This window comes from Mixophyes fleayi, chromosome 3, assembly GCF_038048845.1.
Source record: "Mixophyes fleayi isolate aMixFle1 chromosome 3, aMixFle1.hap1, whole genome shotgun sequence".
NCBI lineage: Eukaryota > Metazoa > Chordata > Amphibia > Anura > Limnodynastidae > Mixophyes > Mixophyes fleayi.
Genome location: NC_134404.1, coordinates 105,717,936 through 105,742,506, shown reverse-complemented (window position 1 = coordinate 105,742,506; position 24,571 = coordinate 105,717,936). Strand labels below are relative to the sequence as shown.

At 40.9% G+C, this 24,571-nt stretch overlaps 1 protein-coding gene across 1 annotated transcript in view; it reads right to left on the bottom strand.

The window, feature by feature from the left end:
- Positions 1–11,362: 11,362 nt before the first annotated feature.
- SAMD7 (sterile alpha motif domain containing 7) overlaps positions 11,363–24,571 on the bottom strand; it is a 59,417-nt gene continuing 46,208 nt past the window's right edge. Inside the window, exon 11 of the mRNA XM_075202098.1 lies at positions 11,363–11,639. Within this exon, the coding sequence (XP_075058199.1) occupies positions 11,370–11,639 (270 nt within the window). The 3' untranslated portion in view covers positions 11,363–11,369. The remainder of the gene's footprint in view (positions 11,640–24,571) is intronic.

Below are 24,571 nucleotides of genomic sequence, written 5' to 3'. Positions count from 1 at the left end.
TTCGATTTATACTGCTATTAATTGTTTATTGTTAGTTTATACTTTTAAACCTTTTATTGTAGATTATCGATTATGTCATAATAAATTTTACAAATCTTGTAACAAAGTCATCTCTGGGTTGCTTCTCACTTGTTATTCTGCCATTAACAGAAACATTTAGCTTGATTTAAATTTTATATTATTAAATTATATATATTTTCTATATATGTATTTTTATTCATTGGGATTTACAAACAGTGGTATTTCGGTCCATTTAGCACTGTCATTAAATCTTTGTTCTATTGGCTACAATGTAAATAGATATTTGCCAATTCTCAGAGAATATCTAGGAGACTCACGAATTCCATATAGATTATGGTATGATATGAAGTAGATTGTGTTGCATATATAAAAATATACGAGGATATGATATGAAGTAGTTTGTGGTGTATATATAGGAATATACAGAAATATGGTGTTTGTGATGATGCATATAGCATAATATAGCATTTGCATGTAGCATAATAATAGGAGTTGGAAGGTCTGTGTGTATTAACAATTTTAGTTGTATACTGGCAGCAGTAATATTCTATTAAGCAAGATATGGGAGTAGTGATATCGTATTGGAATACTAGGATATAGCAGTGATATACATTATATGAATGCTGAACTAAAACTGTTTTATACTATGTGTAAGATTGTACTAATGAGAATACATAATATCTCAAATGAAGCTTTGCATCTGCGTGCAGTCTTTCCTGACAGGGCCGCCATCAGAAATAGTGGGGCCCAGTACAATGAAGCAGGCAGGGCCCCCCCCCCCCGATGACCCGCACCCCCCATGACCCCGCCCGATGACCCTCCCCCCCCCCATGAACCAGGGCCATCTTTCCGACTGGGCACGATGGGCAGGTGCCTGGGGGCCCAGGGGGAAAGGGGGCCCAAGGCAATGGAAAAAAGAAATCCTGTAGAAAAAAACAAACAAACAAAAAAATTACCTTTTGTGGTCACGATCCAGCTCCCTCCTTGGTCCTCTCTTCCATGAAGGGGGTCAGACTTAGGCGATTGAAAGGTAAGTTAAGGGGGACCCTTATATATAATATATATTTTATGTAAAAAAAAAAGTGATTATATGTATGTGTGTGTGTGTGTATATATATATATATATTAGTATTAGTATTAGGGGAGAGGGAGGGAGGGAGATACTTCTGACCTTAACTCCCGCAGTGGAACGCATATGTATTCCACCAACAGGAAGTTCAACATTTTGAACTTCCTGTTGGTGGAACGAATATCTCCACATGTGGATCCAGAACACCCCACACTTAGGGCTAGATTTACTAAGCTGCGGGTTTGAAAAAGTGGGGATGTTGCCTATAGCAACCAATCAGATTCTAGCTTTCATTTATTTAGTACATTCTACAAAATGACAGCTAGAATCTGATTGGTTGCTATAGGCAACATCTCCACTTTTTCAAACCCGCAGCTTAGTAAATCTAGCCCTTGATCTCTTAATCTCTCTTCTTTATGAGAATTGAATGGCTGGAGGCATCTCTTCAAAAAGAAAAATATACCCAGAAATTTGTCAAATCCTGGAAAAGTTATATCAATACATTATTGGTTCCATTAAAAGAACAAATACAGAGGTGCATTTATCAGACAGTTTTGCATGAAACACAAATATTCTTACAGGATCCTCTCATTTATAAATACCCTTCCCCCATCCTGGTCTCCCTGTGCCTCAAGACATGACGCTTAAATGCACCAAGAACTGCCCAATAGTAATTGGTCTGTATGATACCCTTTAATGTCTAAAGAAAAACACAATGGACTCAATATTATACTTTATATTGACTTTATTCAATAGATTCACAATACAAATAACAAATACTATCTCTGTAAAACTTATCATAGTTACAATGCTGTGAATGACAATTTACTTTTCGTTTTAACTTCATTCGCATCTTGATCCTCCTGTTGTTTTGAAACTTGTTGATTGTACGACAACTATTCTAATTTTTTCCTTTTATAAATCTTTGAACATCTTCACTAAAAAGCCCCTGTATCACCGGTCCTAGAAAATGTATCAATTATCCTTGAAGTTTGTACCCGTTATCTTTGCAGCTTGTTCTTCAGCCAGTTCCTTTGGGTACTAATCCATGTAGGCTCTGTTAATCCTTGTAGGTTCTGCTAATAAAATAAAAACTTCCCCAAAGCCCATGTTTACTAGATCTCAAAATCCCAACTAACACCCCTTTTAGTACTGCTGCCTCTTCACCATACACTCGCCTCCCCCCCTGGCCTCCCACCCACCATGACGCTCCCTCCTTTGATCTTGTCTTCTCCCACTACTTCTTCCTCCATAGTTACCTCCTCCATGTTTTGAGGAGCTGTTGTTGTAGTTGAAGATGAAAAATATATCACAATTATCCTTGAAGGTGTACCTGTTATCCTTGTCACTTGTTTATACCTCTATTAGACTAATTGCCTCTTGAAAAAAGGCTCAATAAGTGAACTATCAATCAGAAGGGGTCTTTGACTCTGTATATAAGAGTTGCAATGAGAATGAATAAAAAAGTCAATGAGATTAAACCACTGATTGGCCATTACAATATAAAGAGCATCATAGTGATTGTATTACAAAGCCCTTTTTTAGCTCTGTATTTGAATCTTAAATCAATGGAGAATATTTTTCTTCTGTTTTGAAGTAGTACAATTGGATTTAAAATATTAAAGCATAAGAGTATTATGCTATTTGCTCCTTGAGTAGCTGTAATGAGAATTCATGAAAAGGTCAATAAGCAAGCAGACATTCAGAAGGGCTTGTATCTGTTGACTGGAGCAGAAATACACACCAGGACATCCACACAGCTTCTTACCTGCACTAAGTACCTGAATCTAGATGACTTCTTCTCTGAAAAGCAAGTTATCACCTCACCCTTTTCTTCAGAGCCTTCAGTTTGACAGACCACAATATCAAATTTATTGTATTAACTGTCAATTACATTATAGAGAATGACGACTTTCTATAAGAAAAGTACCCTTCAAAAAATGTGAAAAGCTCACTTAAGACAAAGCGGTGGTGTTGTAGATATAATTTAAACACATGAAATTTAGGGCCGGCTAGTGCATATTGGCAGTTGAGAAAATAATTAAACTTGTGACTCTTTATCATCCCCTTTATTAAATCATGACACAGATCTTTATTTAGTGACATCTTTGAGTACGATGGGGCATATTCAATTGATGGCGTTACTGCCTAAAGTAATGCGGTGCACGCACTATTACCATCATTACGGTAATAGTGCGCGTAAATACCGTTATTACGGTACATTTCCCGCTGGATTTCAGCTCGTGGCTCAGGGAGCTGCGAGCTGAAATCCAGCTTAGTATTACCGTAATAATGGTAATTCTTTTTCCGCAGCGGAAAACGCCAACAATTGAATATGCCCCTATATGTCAGGTCCTAGCTATGGTAAAAACAAGTACATCTGAAATTACAATTAAGAGCCAGTGACTATTTGCTGCAGCTTGAGAAAGAATATAATGAGACAGTAGTGATATAATGGACATCTTCAGAGGGATAATAACTTTTTACTCTCTCCCCATGCGCAAAGGTGGTCAAATGAGGATGAAAATTTAGCAACAAGCAATAAGCCTACAACTGACACAGCAAAAAAGGAAAACGTATATATCGCTATGTATATTATACAAAAAAGAAGCAATGCTAGTGATAATGAAGCCAAGAAAAGCAGCACTGATGCATCCTCAGCCAATTTATTTAGGATTAAAGAACAAAATGTAATGGGTGGCAAATATTTGTCGGCTGTGTGCAATGCAAAGCAACCTGTTTAGTTCAATTACATTCGACAACCGATTTTCATACATTGTTTGCAAAGTTGTATCAAGCAGTGATGATATGATACGGTTAGAATTTAGAAGGCACATGATGAAAAAATTCCAGCTATACTCCTATATACTGTTGCTCTTCTGTCTAGGTTGGCTTCAAGAGCATCTATGACAGGGATAAATGAATTTACCTTAATCTTGTCTCTTGGAAAAAGTTTGTCTAAGGCTTTGGATGCTGCCCCATCATTGTTTCGCATTTTTCGTAATCTCTGCCTTCTTTTGACAGTTTTGTACTCTACATCTGGTAGTGTAATTTTTGCTTACTGTTCAATTGCATCAAAATTAGCCCAAGTGTTTGGTATGAACAGCAATAGTGAGCTGTAAATATTTGCACATGTATTTAATGAAATTTGTGAACTTTGGAGTGTCTTGCCAACTTTATGAAATTGGTCTAGCAAATGTGTTGAAAAGTGAAACATGAAAATGAATTAAAATTCTTTCATTTACTGCAGAAGACTTTCAGCCAGTTGTCTAGTATCTACTTTTTCAGTTTCAAATAGCTGTAGTAGCTTTGACATGAGCTTCCCATATTGTGTCTGAAAAATGTTTACGAACTTTTGACTTAGGGGGCAAGACATTTTTTTTAGCAGTGCCCATCTTTTTTTAGAAGCTGAGAAAAAACAATAAATCTCATTTATTGTGCCAACAAAAATCACTGCATCTTGGCACAAGTTAACTGCGCATTGGCTGCATTGTCCATATGATTGTCCTCTACATTTACTGAAATTTCAAGTTCACTGAAGTAGTTCAGTAGCAGCTCAGCCATTTGTTAACTGCTGTGATCTTTCCCTTCAAAATAACTCAGAAAGAGTTCAACTGGTAATCCATCACTTGGAGAAACATATCTAACAATGACAGTAAGTTGATCAATGGGAAACATTAAAGGTTTAATCGCCTGATATACTAAAATAACCTGCCTGTTTGATGTTGCTCAGTCTTGCTTCTCAAATTATATTAGCTATCAACTAGAAGAGATAACCTCTTCACATATGGTTTTGGATAAGTACGATGGCTGACCATAGCTTTTACCTCCACACTGATTTATGTGAGCTCACAGGAAGGGATCAAATTTGCAATTAATTCAAACAATCCAAGAAAGTTACCTTTGGTTGGTGGACCAAATATTTCATCAACATCAACTCCCCTAAATGTTAAGCCACGTTCTGCCAAATGGGAAATCACTGCAATAACTTGCCCCCAGTAATCCTGCTCTGGTTTGAGTTGCTTTTTGAGTTTTGATGTGAGTGTTTGACCACGCTTTCGTGTTAAGTATGTTATCTTAGAGTTTATATGATTTTTAGAGTTTCCGTGGGTTTGAACAGGATAAGCGTGATGCCAATCATCAAATCCAGTAGAAGCTAAAGCTGTAGTTGAGATAGTTTGGTTAGAGAAAAGATTGCACACAAAACAGTAGACTTTTTATTTTGTGGGAGAATACACTAGCCATTTTTGAGGGTAGGTTTCTTTACTTTGGGGGGATTGAATAAATTCTTTGAGCAGAACTGGGGCTTGTTTTTTGTATGTTCATTTCAAATTGGTTAAAGGTCCATCCCAGTGCTGCCAATCCGACAGACCTTTCTCAATCCAGAATGATATTTCCTCATTATTCAATGTGGTCGAGAAACTTATCATTATTGTCTCTGAAATCAGTTGATATTTTTCTGTCTGCATTGCTAGGGATTTCACTGAGATAATTTTCCTTGTTTTCCAAGTCTTTAAGAAGGTAATGAGCTTGAACTGCTTATTTTGGTGTAACTATCTCATGGCATGTCCCTTCACCACCTTATGTTAATTTTTTGGCTGTAGGTCCTGTCCAGGGGCGGATTGGCCATTGGCTTCACCGGGAGTTTTCCCGGGAGGCCGACAGGTTAAGGGACCACTTAAGGCATTTTAAAACACATTGTTTATTTTTCTTAAGTAATGCACTGAGTGGACCGAGCTTATCAGGGCTGACTCTGTCTCACTAGTGGCTAGTCTCAGCATTAGACTCCTTTCTGCTTTAGTCCCTCCCCTTCCTGCTTCTCACCGCCCTATACGTATTCAGCATGGGCTGTCAGTGTATGGAGAAGCCTGCTGTTTCCCCACTGTCCAAAGCACTGCAGACTCTCATATCAGTGTTTGAGCAGGGAGGTCAGAAAATCAAAACCGAAGAGAGAGGGGGAGAAAAACAAACACTGTCACACATAATCCATACTTGCCAACTTTTCCTCGTTGGCTTCAGGGAGATCCCGGGAGAGGTGGGCATGTGGGGGTGGGGCTTGATGAATCACATCATTTTGGCCCCGCCCCTAAGCGGTCACAATTTTGGCTAATTACAGCGATATTTGCGTCATTAAGCCCCACCCCCACCACTTATCTATTGCAGGGGCGAAAACCGGGAGGTTTCCCTGCTCTCCTGGGAGGTCTCCCAGAAATGCGGGAGTCTCACGGACATTCTGGGAGAGTAGGGCAACTCAGCGGTAAAAAAAAAAGCAGATAATGAATCTCTAGAGACTGAAGTGTCTTTTACATTTCTGTCTCCATTACTGAAGTCATGTTGTCTTCCCCGTCAGTCTTTGACTAAATTTTGGTCTCCATAAAAATGGCCACCTCCATAGGCATCAATACATGGACATAGGACACAATTTCTGAACTGTGTCATCATGCCACAGATGGCGAAGCCAATCACGTCTTGTACTGGCTCAGCATCAGGGAGAATGGCAGACTCTTCAGGAAGTGAGGGAGACCACCCTTATTTCAGGGAGTCTCCCTGACATTAAGGGAGAGTTGGCAAGTATGACATAATCTTTGCCTGCACCGCCAGGGAATATCAGGATCTGCAAGGTGGGAGTTACCAGACACCTTGTTTCCTCCTCTTTCCCTGCACACTGCAGAACGCTGTGGATGATTGGTCACAGGGAACAGCTAAGTCTGTGAGAAGTTGTACAGGACAGGCAAGGTGTCTGCACAGATAACAGTGTGTTGGGCACAGCTTACATTCCGTGGAGAATGGGCTGGTATTACATTTTATCCTATTCTTAGTCTGAGTCTGTGTAAGCACATACATGCTTTTATACACTGAATATTTTGAACTAATGCTTGTTTTCTAAGATTGTATGCTGGATCTAAAATCATTAAAGTAAAAACAGGGACGGGGGTCATTTATGGTTTACAATTCAGCACAAGAGTTGAAATACACAGCACAAAATACAATACACCTACCTAGCACACATAGGAAGATGCAATTGTATGTTTACAGTACAGAAAAAGCACAGCTTTAATGTGACAGGTGCCTATTGTATTTAAATTTAATGGTAAATGACCGGGCAAAGCTGCCCACTTCACTAGGAAGTGGGCAAATCAGGAAGATTGCCACACTCTCCCGGGAGTACGGGAGACACGCGAAATGCGGGAGTCTCCCAGACATTCCGGGACAGTTGGCAAGTATGTTGTAAATACGAATTTCTGTATCTGACAGCTTATGTAGAGTTGTTTCTGCCTGCTGTACAAATACATATCTTTTTGACGCTTTCGTTTACCAGCACCACTTTTTTATATCGCTTACTTATTATTATTTTTATAAAAGTTAAAATTAAATGTGATTGTGATTCACAATGATATAAAGAATCCTCACTTGTTCTCAAAAAGCACACTATTATGTTAGTAATCTGAACACTTGAGTTGATTCATAACTGACTTATCATTTCATTCTGAATAGCTTTACTAAACAGTAAGTGCATACTTGTGTAACTGTCATACAGTCATAGATCACATGTTTAATAATAACACGTCACATGTTTAATGTTATTAAGCAACTGGGCCTAGATAGTAAAATCAAGGATTTAAGAGCAAGTTCGTTTGGCTCTCCCATCAATGTATTCCTGAATTTTGGATTTCTATTTACACATTATGTTGACCTAGTTGCTCCCCTGATTTTTATTGTTACAAATTAAATAAAATTAATCGTAAATATTTTTTTTTAAATTGCAGGAGGCTGAGACTCACCTAGATTGTGCAGCCTGCTCAGCCCATATGTAAATCCGGCACTGGGTCTCACCACTACTAACCAATACAGAGTGGCCTTTCCACGCTCTGACCAATCAAAAGGAAGCTGCACTGTATTCATTATAATAACAGGTAGCAGCTTGCCATTTTGCAGAGCGGCTGCTCTAGGAGCATGTTCTCACTGATGTGATCAACATTTTTTTTTTATTTTTTCCATTGGATTACCAAGCTGGAAGAAAGAAGAGGATCACCTCCAGGATTTAGGTGACCAGTAAAGTAGAGAACGAGGGTGAGTTTTTATTTTTATAAAGTACTTTTGTTACAGTGTGTGTACTGGTTGGTGTACTTCTACTACTTTAATTGAAAAAAAATTAAATTCCATTTACTTACATTGTCCATACTGCTACTTCTACATTTTCACTTCAACCACTGGGTGTGTGTTTTTATTTTACTGTATTTTGTTTACATGTGCACTACAGATCCCATTGGGCCCTGCATGTCAGGGCACACTGGCATGCATAAACTACAACTGCCAGCATGCTCTGGCAGCCATTGGTATTCTGACACTTGTAGTTATATAAGTGTCAGCATACCCAAACACTTTAGGCATGTCAGGACTTGCTGGTACCTGTAGTGCACCAGTACAAAAAACAAAAACGTATTTAATCATTTCAACTTTATTACCTCACAACCACTGCCCTATGGTTGTTGGGAAGAGCCCTAGTGCTTTCAGCATGGGGCTGTTTTCTTCTACGGGAATGGAACCTGTATTTTTTTTGTGGCCCCATTTTCCCTGAGGAATTCAGGCCTGCTCTGAATAGAATATGATTGCCAGTGCTGGTATCACTGTCGAGAGTGGGCCCACACATTTGTTTAAAGTGTATTACACTGTTCGGCCTTTATAAGTGTACAGAGTATTAAGAATAAGATAATCTGAGTCTGCATATAAACTAAGGCATACTTGCCAAATCTCCCGGACTGTCCGGGAGACTCCTGCATTTTGCGAGAGTCTCACAGACTCCCGGGAGAGTGTTGCAATCTCCCGCATCTGGCAGAACTCTGCCCACTTCCTAGTGAAGTGGGCAGAATTATGTCCAAAACGCTGCGATTCACCGGGGATCGTGGCGTTTGGCCCCGCACCCTTCTGTCAAATGACGCATTTTGCGTCGTCACGGTGGCGGGGCCAAAATGGCGCAAATTTTGGAGCCCCGCCCCCATCACGCCCACCGCTCCCGGAAGCCAATTTCAGCAAGTTGGCAAGTATGGACTAAGGGGCCTATATATGAAGCCCTAACCATGTGGTAATGGCTTTTTCCCTATGGTTTAAGCATTTTTAAGTAAATAATAATTTAAGAAAAGCCTAACTCAGGAGATATCGTATTAGGCAAAGTACCATACAATCCAGCAGTTCCTATAATACTCAAGAGCTAGACCCCAATGGCTGACGTCATGTGAAGATGGCGTTAGCTATTCAATTCTATGGGGAGAGCATCACAGGAGAGGGGTCTTTGGATTCCTTTCTGGCAGCCATGCTGCTCACCCCTGCACTGTTTAACACAAATGAGATGTGCGCATGCACGACACTAAGTCATGCATGGAAGGGAAGGAGAGGATGCTGTGACAGCCCCCCTTTAATGCTCTTATTATTTTCTGTAGGTAGTGGTAGTACTGACGTAATGGTGGCAGTGCTGGCTGGCCAGAAATGCTGTAGTAATGGAAAACTACTGGCTTCCTATTCCTTGGCCAACTGCTAATGAGTTGTGGCTCAGCCATGCATGTGCAGGTTATCATCAGTTATGCTAGAAGGGAAGGTCTTATTTTCACTAGTAAATAAAGTGGTTAGTTAAGGAGCAGATCGTTTTTACTGTTTATAAGTGGTCATTTGGAGGGTCAGAAACTGTCCAACAATTCTAAAACATATTGCAGGGGACTTTGAATTCATATTTTAATTGAAAAATCTGTAGCTTTTACAAATGAAAGCATTTGTTTAAAAGTGCTTTTAATTAACGTAGAGAGCTGAAACTTCAACCTATGCAAATTGTTAAGTAGAAAACATCAATATGATCAGACAATTACCTGCTATGTGGTTTGAAAGAAATCCATAGAATTCGGTGGAGGTAACAGGTTACCTCTGACTTCACCCCAGGGGGTAAAGGGAAGTTTCCCTTTACAAGGCAGCGCCGCTTTAAATTTAAGTGCTGAAAACGCTGAACTCGCCGGAGATGAAGAATCCGGAGGTTCATACATTTACCCCCAGGTCAAGCAATGTATTGTAAAGTTTCTTTCAAAGTGACTGAAAGGTAGTATTATTATTAGAATGTTAAAAATAAAATCGCCACATTTACAATTAACACTGATGTGATTTTGCTTAAATAAATAGATGTCTAATATGGTCTATATGAGATAACAGCACAACATTGTTTAGTCTAATTCATCAATTTGCAAACAGAATAAAGAGCTATTTACAACATTTCTGAAGAGCTTTATTGGCTTTTTTCTACGGCGGGTAGTGTTTGAGTATTAAATTAATCTTCAGTTTATCAGTACACAGAAATCCTAGTTTATGTTTGTCACGAACAGCACTCACCTGAGTCTGCGTGATGCAGGTGTGACACAGGGTTAACCAAATCACAACCACCTGGTCTGTCTAAAATTATTAAATCCTTCCCTATCTATGCCACACACTAGCTTTGCGATACTAATTATACCACCACCAAGGTTTTTTCTGACAAGAGCTGACACTCTTATTTAGGAAGCCTTCGGTTCTCCCTAACATTAATCTAACACAATTTACTTTTTATCAGAGTTCACATAAAACCTCAATGTTCTCCTTGTTTCAATTATGTAGCATCTTGACCAAACTGTCGCGTGAATTCGTAAGAACACAGAGACTAGAACTTATTAAGTGTAATTTAATATGGAAAATACATCCATAATGCTTAAGATAAAAAGATAATAAAAGACATACTTATATAGTGCAATTGTTTCTTATAAAATAAAAAGGATAAAACACAGAATTGATACCTCTCTTAGAATCAAGTTTCTGGTGCTGGGAGAAGCAGAAAAAATGGGACCTCTTCAATCAAATGACTCCCTCAGAGTGAACCAAGACTTACAGTTCCACTATAGTTTTAAAACCCAGCTACAGGACCCCCCGCCCAACCGCCTTTCCTCTGACCCTATTCAGCTTCAATCTGTCATTAATATACAACCCAGTCTCTGCAGTCGGGAAGTGTCTGGGGCCTCCCAAACATGTGTTAGATTTCATTGTCTTGCAAGAGATATCCTCAAAGGCTTTCACATTTGCGTCCTGCCATAAATGGTATAAGGTGCTACCCTTATCTACCAGCCCCCTCTGGGTAGCTTAACATACACAAAACCCATTGATCTAAAAGCTTCTAAGAGAACCATGTCACACTATTTCCAGGAAGTAATTCACAAACATATATTTGCAGATTTATGCCTAAGAATTAGCTTGCACATGACAATGTTAACAATCAACTTTTCAGCATATTTATTTGAAAATCAGTTTGTGCCAGAGACAAATCACATGGATTCTCCTTATTTTCAGATGTCAGGAAGTCTGCAGCTTTTATCGTGTCAGAATCCTGAGCGCCTGGACTTGGTGCGGTGTTGCTGCTGTTATTGCATGTAACGGGTGACATCACTTCCGATGGCTGATCTGAGGGCACTGGAGCAGTGGATGACACAGAGCCAGGCAAAGATAAGCTTGTCATATGAAATATATTACCCAAGCAACAGCAGATCTAGAGAGAGGCAAACAGATTAACAGTCATTGATTTCTGATAAATGGTAGTGTATACTGCTGCAACAATCAATTTTATAAGCCCAACTATATATTATTGTAATTTTTCTTCATGTGTTTAAAGATGAAAGTTTGCAGTTTAACAATAAAGACTGGGTCTGTCCAAGAGCCACATATTCTCTCCTAACCATTTGTGGTGGCCGATTACTGATGGGACTTCCTTCCCTTACCTTGTCCTCCAGACACGAGTCAGGTTCTTTTTTATTCGGACATCCGGTTGTCAGGAGATAAATTCTTCAATGAGAGGGACAAGGATTGGTCAAATAACTTGGGTTTATTAATAATGCGGTAAAGATAATTTTGGTAAGCCACCGCGCCACTGACCCCTTCAACTCAATGGTAATGACAAAATATTCATTTGATCAACATAGAGCACAATAGCATTTAACATATAATAACAATAAATCAATTTTTAGGTAAATCACATAACAATAACATCATCTAAAACATTTGGTGCACCATTATTATCCCTGGTAACGTTACCATATTTTACACTCAGTCCTGGGCTGAACTGCGCACAGGAATTTAGTAGAAGTGGTGCACGTGGTTGGGGCCCATAAATTACTTTTTCACGCCAAATAAACTGATGATCTTTTGTATTACACAGTCTCTGTTGTGTGTATTCACAGATCTCTCTATTTTCTCTCCTCTCACACTGTTCTCAGTACATAGCTCAGTCTGTTTAGTGTGATGTCACAGATCTCTATACTGCTTATTTGTTTTCAGTACTTTCCTTTTTACTCACACCTCTCTGGCTCACTTCTTATCTTCTCTTCTTACACTTACTTCACTTTTAATCTGCTTATATTTCACTTTGTCCGATTTTCATTCTGTTCCTATTTTTCTCTCTCAGTCTATGCAGACACAGGGATCTCTCTCCCTCAGAAGTCTAGAACTTTCCTCTCCCACTGCCTTCTGGGAGTTCACAGTTATTACCAAAGTTAGTGGACTTGTTGTTATGCCACACACTCCTATTTCCTGTTACTCCCGGCAACCACCAACCACTCCCAACTGTCACTTCTCCCTCAAGTTTTTTTTTTTTTAAAATCTTTATAAACACTTTTAACAATTAACAAATTAAAAACATAGATACACCCCAGGGTACTCAGATTTTGGGGCACCACATTCACCCCCGCTTTTTCAGGTGCGTGTCGTCACGCATTAAGACATAAAGGTGGTTGTTCTTTATCAACTCAAATCACACATCTACAACATTTATAATAGCAAACATTTTCAATGACAACAGTTTTAATATACATTATATACATTATATACAACAGTTTCAGTGAGAAAGATCTCTAATCCTGATACTGCTAATAGTAGCTCGAAAGGGTCGGTGGGCAGCTGAGGCAAAGTCCCTTTTCTATCATCTGGTTCTTCGTCCCAGTCATCCCTTGATGTTTCTTCTTGAGGACGATGCTTCCTTCTGACAGCCGATAGGCCTGCGCATCCCAGTCGTAGTCTTTCTGCTGCGTTTGTAGAAGAACGGAGGAGGGCGCCTGCGCTGGACAGGTCTCTGCTGAGAGGACACTTCTTCTGCTCTCTCTCCCTCGCTCACTTGCTCTGTACTTACTTCCCCACCAGATTCTGCAGCATTCTCTCCTCTTGGCCGGTAGAAACGTCTGCGGAACCTTCGTCGGTAGGGTGCAAATCTGCTTCCTTTTACTGGTACACCACCAGGGCCAGTCACGTTTGCTGCCTCGGCACCCTTCTCTCCGTCCACAACATCAAATTCCACAGTCTCCCCGTCTCCAACACTGCGCAGAAACTTCCGTGGGTTATTTCGCTTTATTGCTGTCTGGTGGACAAAGACATCTTCTTTGGTGTCATTTCTGTTGATGAAGCCATATCCATTCCGCACATTAAACCACTTGACAGTGCCCGAAACCTTTACATGGGAATCAGCGGACTTTTGGTAACCTTGTAGGAGCCGAATAGTATGTTGAAAGGCCTGATGACCGGGGGAAGCCGCTTGGGTTAATTTACCCTTCAAAGTCGCCACTAGCTCATATGGGCATCTTTGCAGCACATTCATCCCCAGGATGATGGGGGCTATGTTCCCTTTACAGGGGGCGGTGACAAGACAGCCTTGTCTTGGCAACAAGGTCGCTCCGATCTGGATGTCCGCATCCCAATACCCTTCACACGCAATCTCGAGGCCGTTACTGACGGTCAGCTGCAGCCAGGTTGGGGGTGGTGATAACAGCTGCTCTTTGCCTCAATACTTGTGGAATGTAGGGAGCCGGATGGTCGTAATCTGCGACCCTGTGTCAAGTATAGCCAGGGTCTCCACTCCATTAATTGTAACGGGTAAAGTGGGACATTGTCCGATGAACTGGGGCCTCCAGTTTTCTGGATCCGGATCTATTCCCGGGGCTCGACCCGAGAGTCGGCCCTCGAATCTCGGGTGTCGGAGTTTAAATGTTCGTTTTGGTCGCAGTTTTGTTCTATGTGTCCTATCCCATGGCACCGGCGGCATATCGGGCGCCCTTGACCATCGAATTGGTTAGACGATTGCCGTACATACTTGCGAGGTGGTTCCCACCTGCCTCGGACTGGTCTTTGTCTTTCGGGCTTCCACTTTGGTTCCCCGTAGGTGGGTGCCGGTGGCCTCGCCATTTGGCACATCTCTCGCTGGATTTCTGCCATTCCGACAGCCAGCTCCTCCATTTGCTTTTTGAGCATTTGTATTGGGTCTTCGATGGGATACTGACCGCTCTGTATTACCGATTCTTGGGCCCGTGTTGATTTTTCTGTGCTGCTTGCCATGGCTCCCGTCGAGCTTGCGCTTTCTCTGAAGCCCACCAATTCTGAGTATTCTTCTTCCCTTCCCCGTTGGTTACCGACAATGGCGATGGCGGTCTCTTTAAACTCTCGGAAGGTTTTGCCTGGCATATGTGCTTTCATCAGTCGTAGCTGAATCTTAACGCTTTCTTGGGCGACTCCTTTTACGAACTGTACGGTCAGGGCATTGTCCGCATTTCGTACTTCCTCTTTGTCCACTGCCTGAATGGCTCTTAGCATCTCTTGTAGGCTCAGGGCATAGTCCCGCAGTGTCTCGTTCGGTTGTTGCTTGCGAGCATATAGTTTCATCTTTAACTCCGGAAGAGTTCTTGTCTCAAACGTTGTGGAAATTTTTTTTAAAACTTGTGCCGCTTCTTTCTTGTCGTCCATCGGCCATGAGATTACTTCTCTGAGCGCCGACCCTGTGAGTTGCCCTATTAAGATCTCCACTTTCTGCTGTTCAATCAACGGGTATAGTCGGAACATGGATTCCAGTTTGTTCTCGAATTCTGTGAATGAAGTCTTCTGTAGCTTGTCGTCGTCCCCGCTGTATTTCGGGAGCCATGGGGCCCCGAAATAGTATGGTAGGGTTATGGGCCCTGCCGGTTGCTGATCCATTTTTCACTGAGGGTATTACTCTCCTGATGCACTCGGATCCTGTTCGGTTTGACGCCAAAGTTATGTGGTGGTCGAGTACTGATGGGATTTCCTTCCCTTACCTTGTCCTCCAGACACGATTCAGGTTCTTTTTTATTCGGACATCCGGTGGTCAGGAGATAAATACTTCAATGAGAGGGACAAGGATTGGACAAATAACTTGGGTTTATTAATAATGCGATAAAGATAATTTTGGTAAGCCACCGCGCCACTGACCCCTTCAACTCAATGGTAATGGCAAAATATTCATTTGATCAACATAGAGCACAATAGCATTTAACATATAATAACAATAAATCAATTTTTAGGTAAATCACATAACATTAACATCATCTAAAACATTTGGTGCACCAATATTATCTTGGTAACGTTACCATATTTTACACTCAGTCCTGGGTTGAACTGTGCACAGGAATTTAGTAGAAGTGCTGCACGTGGTTGGGGCCCATAAATTACTTTTTCACACCAAATAAACTGATGATCTTTTGTATTACACAGTCTCTTTTGTGAGTATTTACAGACCTCTCTATTTTCTCTCCTCTCACACTGTTCTCAGTACATAGCTCAGTCTGTTTAGTGTGATGTCACAGATCTCTATACTGCTTATTTGTTTTCAGTACTTTCCTTTTTACTCACACCTCTCTTTGGCTCACTTCTTATCTTCTTCTCTTCTTACACTTACTTCACTTTTAATCTGCTTATATATCACTTTGTCCGATTTTCATTCTGTTCCTATTTTTCTCTCTCAGTCTATGCAGACACAGGGATCTCTCTCCCTCAGAAGTCTAGAACTTTCCTCTCCCCACTGCCTTCTGGGAGTTCACAGTTATTACCAAAGTTAGTGGACTTGTTGCTATGCCACACACTCCTCCTTCCTGTTACTCCTGGCAACCACCAACCACTCCCAACTGTCACTTCTCCCTCAAGAATTATTCTTTTTTTTAAATCTTTATAAACACTTTTAACAATTAACAAATTAAATTAACAAATTAAAAACATATAGATACACCCCAGGGTACTCAGATTTTGGGGCACCACACATTTATCTACCCTCGTTTTCCCCAACCTCTGCCTTCCAATTGCATGAGGTAGGCTCTGAACTAGAGAAAGGAGGGTGAACATATTGCAAAATTTAGCAGAGGCTGCATTACAGCATATGAGTATAATACTCTTTCTTGGGGAGCGTCAGACTTCCTTGTGTATAGTTCACTTTATCCTTAGGCCTCAAACTTATGTCAAAACACAAGCATTTACTAGTGTTTTTTTAAAACTAGTACAATGTATGAAAAGAGTAGTGACATTGCAACCATACCAACCTGTACTTGAATTTGGGAGCATTTCGGCATGGTCTCTTGGAAGCTGTCTTCTTTATTTTTGCATTCAGCTCAAGTCAAACGAATTACAAGCTCTTTTTAACCACAGCATATTAACTGTGTTCATGTTTGACAACAGGTGTCACTGGCATCAGTCGAAATAATGCCCTAGATTGTATTTGTCAGGAGCCGCTGCGGCCGCGGGCACCGCTGCGACTCCCCGCCCCTGGTCTCTGGCGTCCCGCCCATCGCTATGATGACCGGGTCATCACTTCCAGTCCCGACGTCCCAGTTGCCTAGGCAACAACCGGGACGCCTGCATTTACCTGTTGCAGCGCCCGGCCAGCTGTCAGATAGCCAGGCGTGTGCGCACAGGGGTTGTTTAGACTTAAGGGAAGCCCATTACTCTTTTACTGCCAGTAATTTATTATGCAGCCACCTGGCCAATTACTACTAGCTGGGTACCTTTATTCTCATTGGCCAACAGCATTACTAATCAATTAGGCTAGTCGTGAGGATGCTTGTGGAGCTCTGTTCTGATTGGCTCTTTGTACTATTTAAGGCAGTGAGGACTGAGCCTCACTGCCGGTTATAGCGTCCTGTCTCCAGTATTGCTGCCTGCTCCTGTACTATTGTCTGGTGTTGAACCTGAGATTGATTACCCGTGTATGGCCTTTGCCTGTCCCTGGATTCTGAACCTGTGCTAGTGACCCTGACCTATTGCCTGTACCTGGTTTCTGAACCTCTGCTAGTGACCCTGATCTATCACCTGTACCTGGATTCCGAACCACTGCCTGTGACCTTGACCTTTTGAATGTACCTGACATCCTCTCTGGTGCTCTGTCCAGTCCGCTGATCTCTGGCCTGCCGCTACTCCGTGTGCTACCTCCTGTACCTGTGCGCTGCCGTGTTAGCATAAACTCATATTACTCTGAGCATAAGACCTGGGGGCATCTGAGTAGCTGTGAGCACAACCAGTCTCTACGGGAAAGGTGGCTGCTAAAGGTGAAGACCTCTTCTACCTGTTCTATGAGTTTATGCCGCACTGGTGGCCATAACAGTATTCAATTAATCCTGAGTCTCAGAGTCGTAACTTAGAATTGCACTGGAGACTGGAGAGTGACAAGAACACCGCTACCCCTTCTGTTTCTGTGTTAGCAATGGCACTGTACAATGAAACTGGAAACTGACGAAAACACTGCCACCCCTCTTGTTTCTGTGTGAACAATGGCACAGAGCAATGGCACTGGAGACTGCCAAGAACACTGCTACCCCTCCTGTGTCTGTCTGAGAAATGGTGCCACATCTCCAGGGAGGGAGATACTTATGGAATCCAAAACCTGCGAGATCTGACAACGCTACAATGATGTTTTGCCTCGATTTCAGTTTCGAGGACGCAGGAAAGTAGCCGACTCGGTTCAGTACTCGGATTTTCTATGTTCGGGGGGGGGGGGGGGGCTCGGTTTTCCGAAAAACGAGTCTGAGCATCTCTAATATAAATCAGATACATCACTTCCAGCTCCCCTGAAAAGGTGTCATTGGTTACAGAAGCTCTATCTCAATGTCATCCATCCAAAACCCTGAATGCCCCGCTGTGTAAGCTGAATGATGCATTGTGCTAAAGAGATTGAAGTGTTTTAGAATGAAAAATATCTTTAGATGCTTTAAAAAAAAAAAATTATCCAGTAAAATTATTAATTATACAATGCCTACAAATTATTTAAAGTCATGTTAAATGGTTATTCCATTATGAATAGATTGCTGACTTGTTGCTGTGGGATATTGCTTATATGACCAATGATAGTAAATAAAGTTGTGTTTTATTTTCTTTCTGTGCATTTTTGTTGTGGTTTATTCCATAGCACAATTTCAGGGTGAAAAGTATAAGTAATACTGCTGCTTATGGCTTTTGTTTCATGCTTTCACAGATGGGTTCTGAATGAGGAGTGTATATAACATGATGAGTTAATAGAAAACATATTAAACAAGCTGGATGTTCTGTAGTGCATGCAGTGTGGCTAGACCGCAGGAGGGTAAGCAAATTAATTACAGTGAGTTCTATGATTCAAACTGCATGACATAAAGATTCCAGAATGTGGAAGACACCGCCTCAGAAATCAGTGAATAGGAAAAAGCCAAATACATCAGGATGGAAAAAGTAAAGTTACTGTGAAAGTCATAACAGTTAGACAAAAAACATAGATGTTACTATAATACTGAGCTAGGCAACGTGTAATTCTCCGGATGAGGTTCAACTGAATGCTTTTCTAACCTTTTTTCAACTAAACGAATTAAAAAAAACACAAAGTACTATCAGGGAGGTAAAAAACATATATATTCAATTCATATTACTGTGGGTAATGGAGAGGTGCATCCATCTGCTGTACACCACTTAATAGACTCAATCATTTATAACAAACATTCAGAATAAATATTCCTTTTTGGCCAGCAAAGGTTGGAACTTACACTTATGGAAGACAGATCGAGAATGTGTCTTTTGAGATGCACAGGAATACAAAGGCTATATAATAACTTAGGTGGATTATTGGGCTGTAAAAGGTATATTGACAAGTGGATTGCATCCAAATTTTTTTGATTGGTATGAGTAAATTTAGAATGCTTAAAATATAGTGTGATTGAGAATGAGTGACTACTGCAACCCATCATTGTTATGTTTTACAAATAGCTATAACTAAGCAGCACATGTGTTGAAAGTTTGGAGAGGTATTGTTTTTGAAAGAATAGGGCTTGGGAAAGTGTGTTTTTGACTATCTCTAAATTAATAATCAAATATAGAAGTATTTATTTGTATTTTATAGGACTTGTCTACTACTATGAAATATTTGTCTCTTGTTTTTTTGAGTATGTGAGTATCTGTCGAGTATGTTAGTATTTCCTGTTTTTTGAGCTTCTGATTATGTGACAGCTGTGATTTATGAGTTGACCTAAATGGATAAAGTGTATTTTTCACTCCCCCTGGAGTATATATACCAGGTAACAGTGGATGAAGTGGCTAATGTATGCCGTACCCCCACTTCTCCTATTGCTTTCATTGTGAAACTATCATATTCCATTCACTTATATTTTCCATATCAACTAAAACCAGGGACGAAAGGTGAATAATATGGTTTTTAAAAATGTCACATAAGTGGATGAAAAATGACTTCCGGTGACTCTAGCTACCGAATATTGGGCTGAACAGTCTCTGTGCTAACGGGTAATTGATGGACTACTGTTTGCTGATCTGCGGGTTTAGTGAATGCTATGTCTAGACTCTTGCTAATTCTATTGGGATTGCATCTTTATTCTGATATTTTGAAACTGGAGCCACCGAATTGGATGTTACCGAGAGGACATCTTTAAACAATGGGTATTCCATAAAGGACCAGGGGAGAGGACTTTTTAACATCCCCAATAGGGGTAATTCTTCTCCTAAGATTAGGATAAGCTATTCCCGTATACTAAAGTTCAAAGAACAAGTGAAAAGAGAAACATGTAATATTGGGGCACTCCGTGACTCCTGTATGTACATGAATTAAAACTAAACACTTCATTGACATCAATTAAAAAAACAGAGGAAAAAGAAATCCCTATAGCTTCCTGAGTGTTACCAGTTGCAAAATAATTAAAAACCTAATTATGTGATCGTGATGTTGTGTAATAAGATAGTGTTTTTCAAAGTCGTATAATTGGATGAACGAAAGTATATTGGGTAATATGATTTTACAGTGCGATTGCGATCAGTTAGCCACGTAACATGTGGCATGGCGTGATCGCACGATAAAATACGCACACATACACTCGCACTCTCACATTCATTTATTTATATGTTTCATATTTATAATGGTTCCATTCCACAGTCGTTTATGAGCAGATGATATTTGGTTTATAGTTCTATACATTACACGGTTATATGTACACTTTAGTGATATTTAAGGTTCAGGTTACAGGAAATATGTCATGTTTAGTATCATTCTAATCCCCTATTTATCCGTAGTTGTCCGGTTCATTTGCCGAAGGGATCGCACATTACATGCTCTAGTTAGTGATGTTAGGGAATAAATGTTTAAAATGATACTGACTGTGTATTGTAAATAGACCAGCTTAAACTGGTTTCTGGGCAGGAGAATCAGAGTCATCATCTGGAGAGCAGACCCCCACCCTTGAAATGTTGACCCCCACCCTTGGTCTATGACCTGCATTACACTGGACCATCCTGAAGCCTCGACCTATAGAAGCAAGCCACATCATCTGTATTGTTTTCTCTGTAACACGGAGTGTATATATACAAGCTCCCTAGGACCAGCTAAAGCAGTCATTACTGACCACCAGGGGCGGGCTGGCTCAGGGGGCAGGGGGGCATGTGTCCCCCGGGCCGGTCAGAAACAGTGTGTTTCGGGCCAGCCCCCCTCCCGCTCAGTGATAGGCCAAGCATTCTGCCTATCATTGAGAATTCTTCTGTCACATGGGACGCGCACCATGTGATTGGTGCCGTCCCATGTCGGCAGAATGAGAAGTGCAGAGCACGCGGCGCGGATGGAGAAAGGTAAGTGCGGTGGAGGGTTATATTAATAGTGGATGTGTACTGTCTATGTGTGTGTGTGGATGGCATATATACCGTGTGTGTGTGTGTGTGTGTGTGTGTGGCATATATACTGTGTGTGTGTGTGTGTGTGTGTGTGTGTGGGGGGGGATATATACTCTCTGTGTGTGTGAGGGGCATATATACTGTCTGTGTGTGTGAGGGGCATATATAATGTCTGTGTGTGTGAGGGGCATATATACTGTCTGTGTGTGTGAGGGGCATATATACTGTGTGTGTGTGTGTGTGTGTGTGTGTGAGAGGGGCATATATACTGTGTGTGTGAGAGAGGGGCATATATACTGTGTGTGTGAGAGAGGGGCATGTATACTGTCTGTGTGTGTGAGGGGCATGTATACTGTCTGTGTGTGAGAGAGGGGCATATATACTATGTGTGTGTGAGGGGAATATATACTGTGTCTGTGTGTGTGTGTGTGTGTGTGTGTGTGTGAGAGGCATATATACTGTGTGTGTGTGTGTGAGTGTGTGTGTGTGTGTGTGAGGGGCATGTATACTGTCTGTGTGTGAGAGAGGGGCATATATACTATGTGTGTGTGAGGGGAATATATACTGTGTCTGTGTGTGTGTGTGTGTGTGTGTGTGTGTGAGAGGCATATATACTGTGTGTGTGTGTGTGAGGGGCATATATACTATGTGTGTGTGAGGGGAATATATACTGTGTCTGTGTGTGTGTGAGAGGCATATATACTGTGTGTGTGTGTGTGTGTGTGTGAGGGGCATATATACTGTGTGTGTGTGTGTGTGTGTGTGTGTGTGAGGGGCATATATACTGTGTGTGTGTGTGTGTGTGTGTGAGGGGCATGTATACTGTCTGTGTGTGAGAGAGGGGCATATATACTATGTGTGTGTGAGGGGAATATATACTGTGTGTGTGTGTGTGTGTGTGTGTGTGTGTGTGTGTGTGTGTGTGAGAGGCATATATATACTGTGTGTGTGTGTGTGTGAGGGGCATATATATGCTGTGTGTGTGTGTGTGTGTGTGTGTGTGTGAGGGGCACATATACTGTGTGTGAGTGAGGGGCCAGTGTAGTGTGTGTGTGGTCAGTGTATTTTGTGTGTGTGTGTGTATTGCTATTTTATTTGTGTTGATGATGGGGCAATTTAATTTAATAGTGGGGCCTATGAAGTTAAGATGGTGTGATTGGACATTTAATTTATTGCTGGGGTGGTTTGTGATCTATTAATTGAATGTAGCTCTGATTGGGGAAAATGAGGTCTATTTATTTAAAGTGATTATGAATTATTTAATGCCTGGGATGGTTGTGGGAAATGGTTATATTTATTAAACGTAAATGCTATTTAATTTATTGCTGGGGCTGTTTGGAGGGAGGGAAATAGGTTTATTTATTAAATGGAAATACTATGAAATTTAATGTCAGGGGTAGTTGGGGGGGAATAGGTTTATTTATCAAATGTAGATACTATTATTGGTTGGGGTTTTCTAAATTTCATGTACCCATTTTTTTCTCCAAATAGGGCCTCCAATATTCCAGGATCCAGACAAGCAGCAAATGAGCTAAAAAAAATTGCAGCCACAAGTGGTGACAGTGACAAGAACAGGTAGGAGAGAGCAGGACAGTCTGCCAACTGTCCTGAATCTAATGAGGCAGTCCTGAATTTGGGTGACTGTTTCGGTTAGGACAGTTGGGAGGTATGTCCCGCTTCACCGTGTACTGCTCGTGAAGGCAGAACTGTGTACACCTAACAGTAGTGCACACAGTATTGCCTGTGTATTTGTCTAAAATGATAACCATGTTACATGATAGGGCGTTACCCTGTCTAAAGTGCCCAGGCTTAATCCAGCTCTGGGCCTGGGGTCCCTGTGCTCGGCCAATGACCGTCGCCTCTCCTCCACTCTGATCACCTCTTCCCATTCCAGAATCCAGGACTTTTCCCGTGCAGCCCCCCTTCACTGGAATGACCTCCCTCGCTCCATCCGCCTCTTTCCCACTCTGTGCTCCTTAAAACGTGCACTCAAAACTCACCTCTTTCTCAAAGCCTACCACCCATCCACTTAACCCCTATCTCCTCCGCTCATTCTCCCCTCTCTCCCATTGCCTCAACCGGCTCCTCTTGTGCCTGGTCTGTCAACCCTCTCTTAGGATGTAAGCTCGAATGAGCAGGGCCCTCTTCCCTCCTGTCTCCTTACCCGTTCTTCTTCTGCTCCGTGTCTATTGCATCTGCCTGCCTGGAGTTTCTGAAGTATTGGTACTTTTTGTTTATTGTTCTGTACTGTTATACCCTGTATAGTCTACTGTTTGTACTATGTGCGGTGCTGCGGAAACCTTGTGGCGCCTAACAAATAAATGATAATAATAATAATAATAATAATAATATATGGATTAAGCAACACTAAAATAGCCTCTTTTTATATAGATAAATATATATTGTACCAAAAACCACCCTTTAAGGATGGGCCGCTACTTATGGGCCAGTGCAGTGTGCTTGCCCCCCGGGCCAAAGTCTGCCAGCCCTCCCCTGCTGACCACAGTCTTCTGCACTGAAGGACTGTTCTAGCTGGATCCAGCAGAGGGCGCAGCGTATGTATGTATTTATTTGGGATCGGCTGTACTGTATTATAATTATGTATTGAACTGCTAAAAGATTTGGATTCTGCTAAATAAATTGTTTGTGCTTTGGAAACACAATAAATCGCTTAGACAATGCTTATTGGAAAACGATAAAATTACTTTAATATGTTTTAAAATGCTAGCTAAGCCCCCATGCCTCGCTATGTTTACTGAATCAATAGATCTTAATACTGTTGAATGGTGTTATAAACCAATATATGTTAATAAATGCAACAAACTTATTTGTGCAAAGGGTCAGGTCAACCTGATTCATTTTTATTATTTACCCATTCCTGACCATCAAACAATTAATGAATAATTTCCATAAATTATTAAAATTATTTCCTAGTATATTGATCAAGAAAAGGGAATTTTAATAATACCCCTTTAATATACAATACGTTGATCTTCCAATGACTAGTTTATAGGTAAGATAAATAATCTGCTTATAGTTAGCTATAAATGATAATCACAGCAGCAACCTGCTGCTGTCTGATATATTTTGTCTTGTGTGTTTTTATTTGTATGTAGCCAATTCATGTTTTAAGTGAACTCTGCATGATAAAAAATATTATTATTATTTTATGTGATATTTTGGGGGGATAATGTTGTCCAAGTGCTGTTCTGTTAAGTAACTTTTTTCAACTAAAGCTTGGCACAGCAGTGTTTAAAAACAGCACTTATTGAAAGCAAAGGCACAACCTTGTAATTTGTTCTCACTTTTAACAGAGTATTCTAAGCATGTTATAAAAGGTTTCCTGCACTATGTACTTAATCAGCTCTTAAATAAAACACCGTTATATTTTAATAAGAGTTAAAAACATTGCAGGCAATTTTGTAATTGATGCAAAGTAAACGCTTGTCAGAAAGTGTGTACAGGTCCATTCGTTTACATAATTTTTTTGCCTGTCATTTAGCACATTTTAAGACTGCTCATTGAATGCCT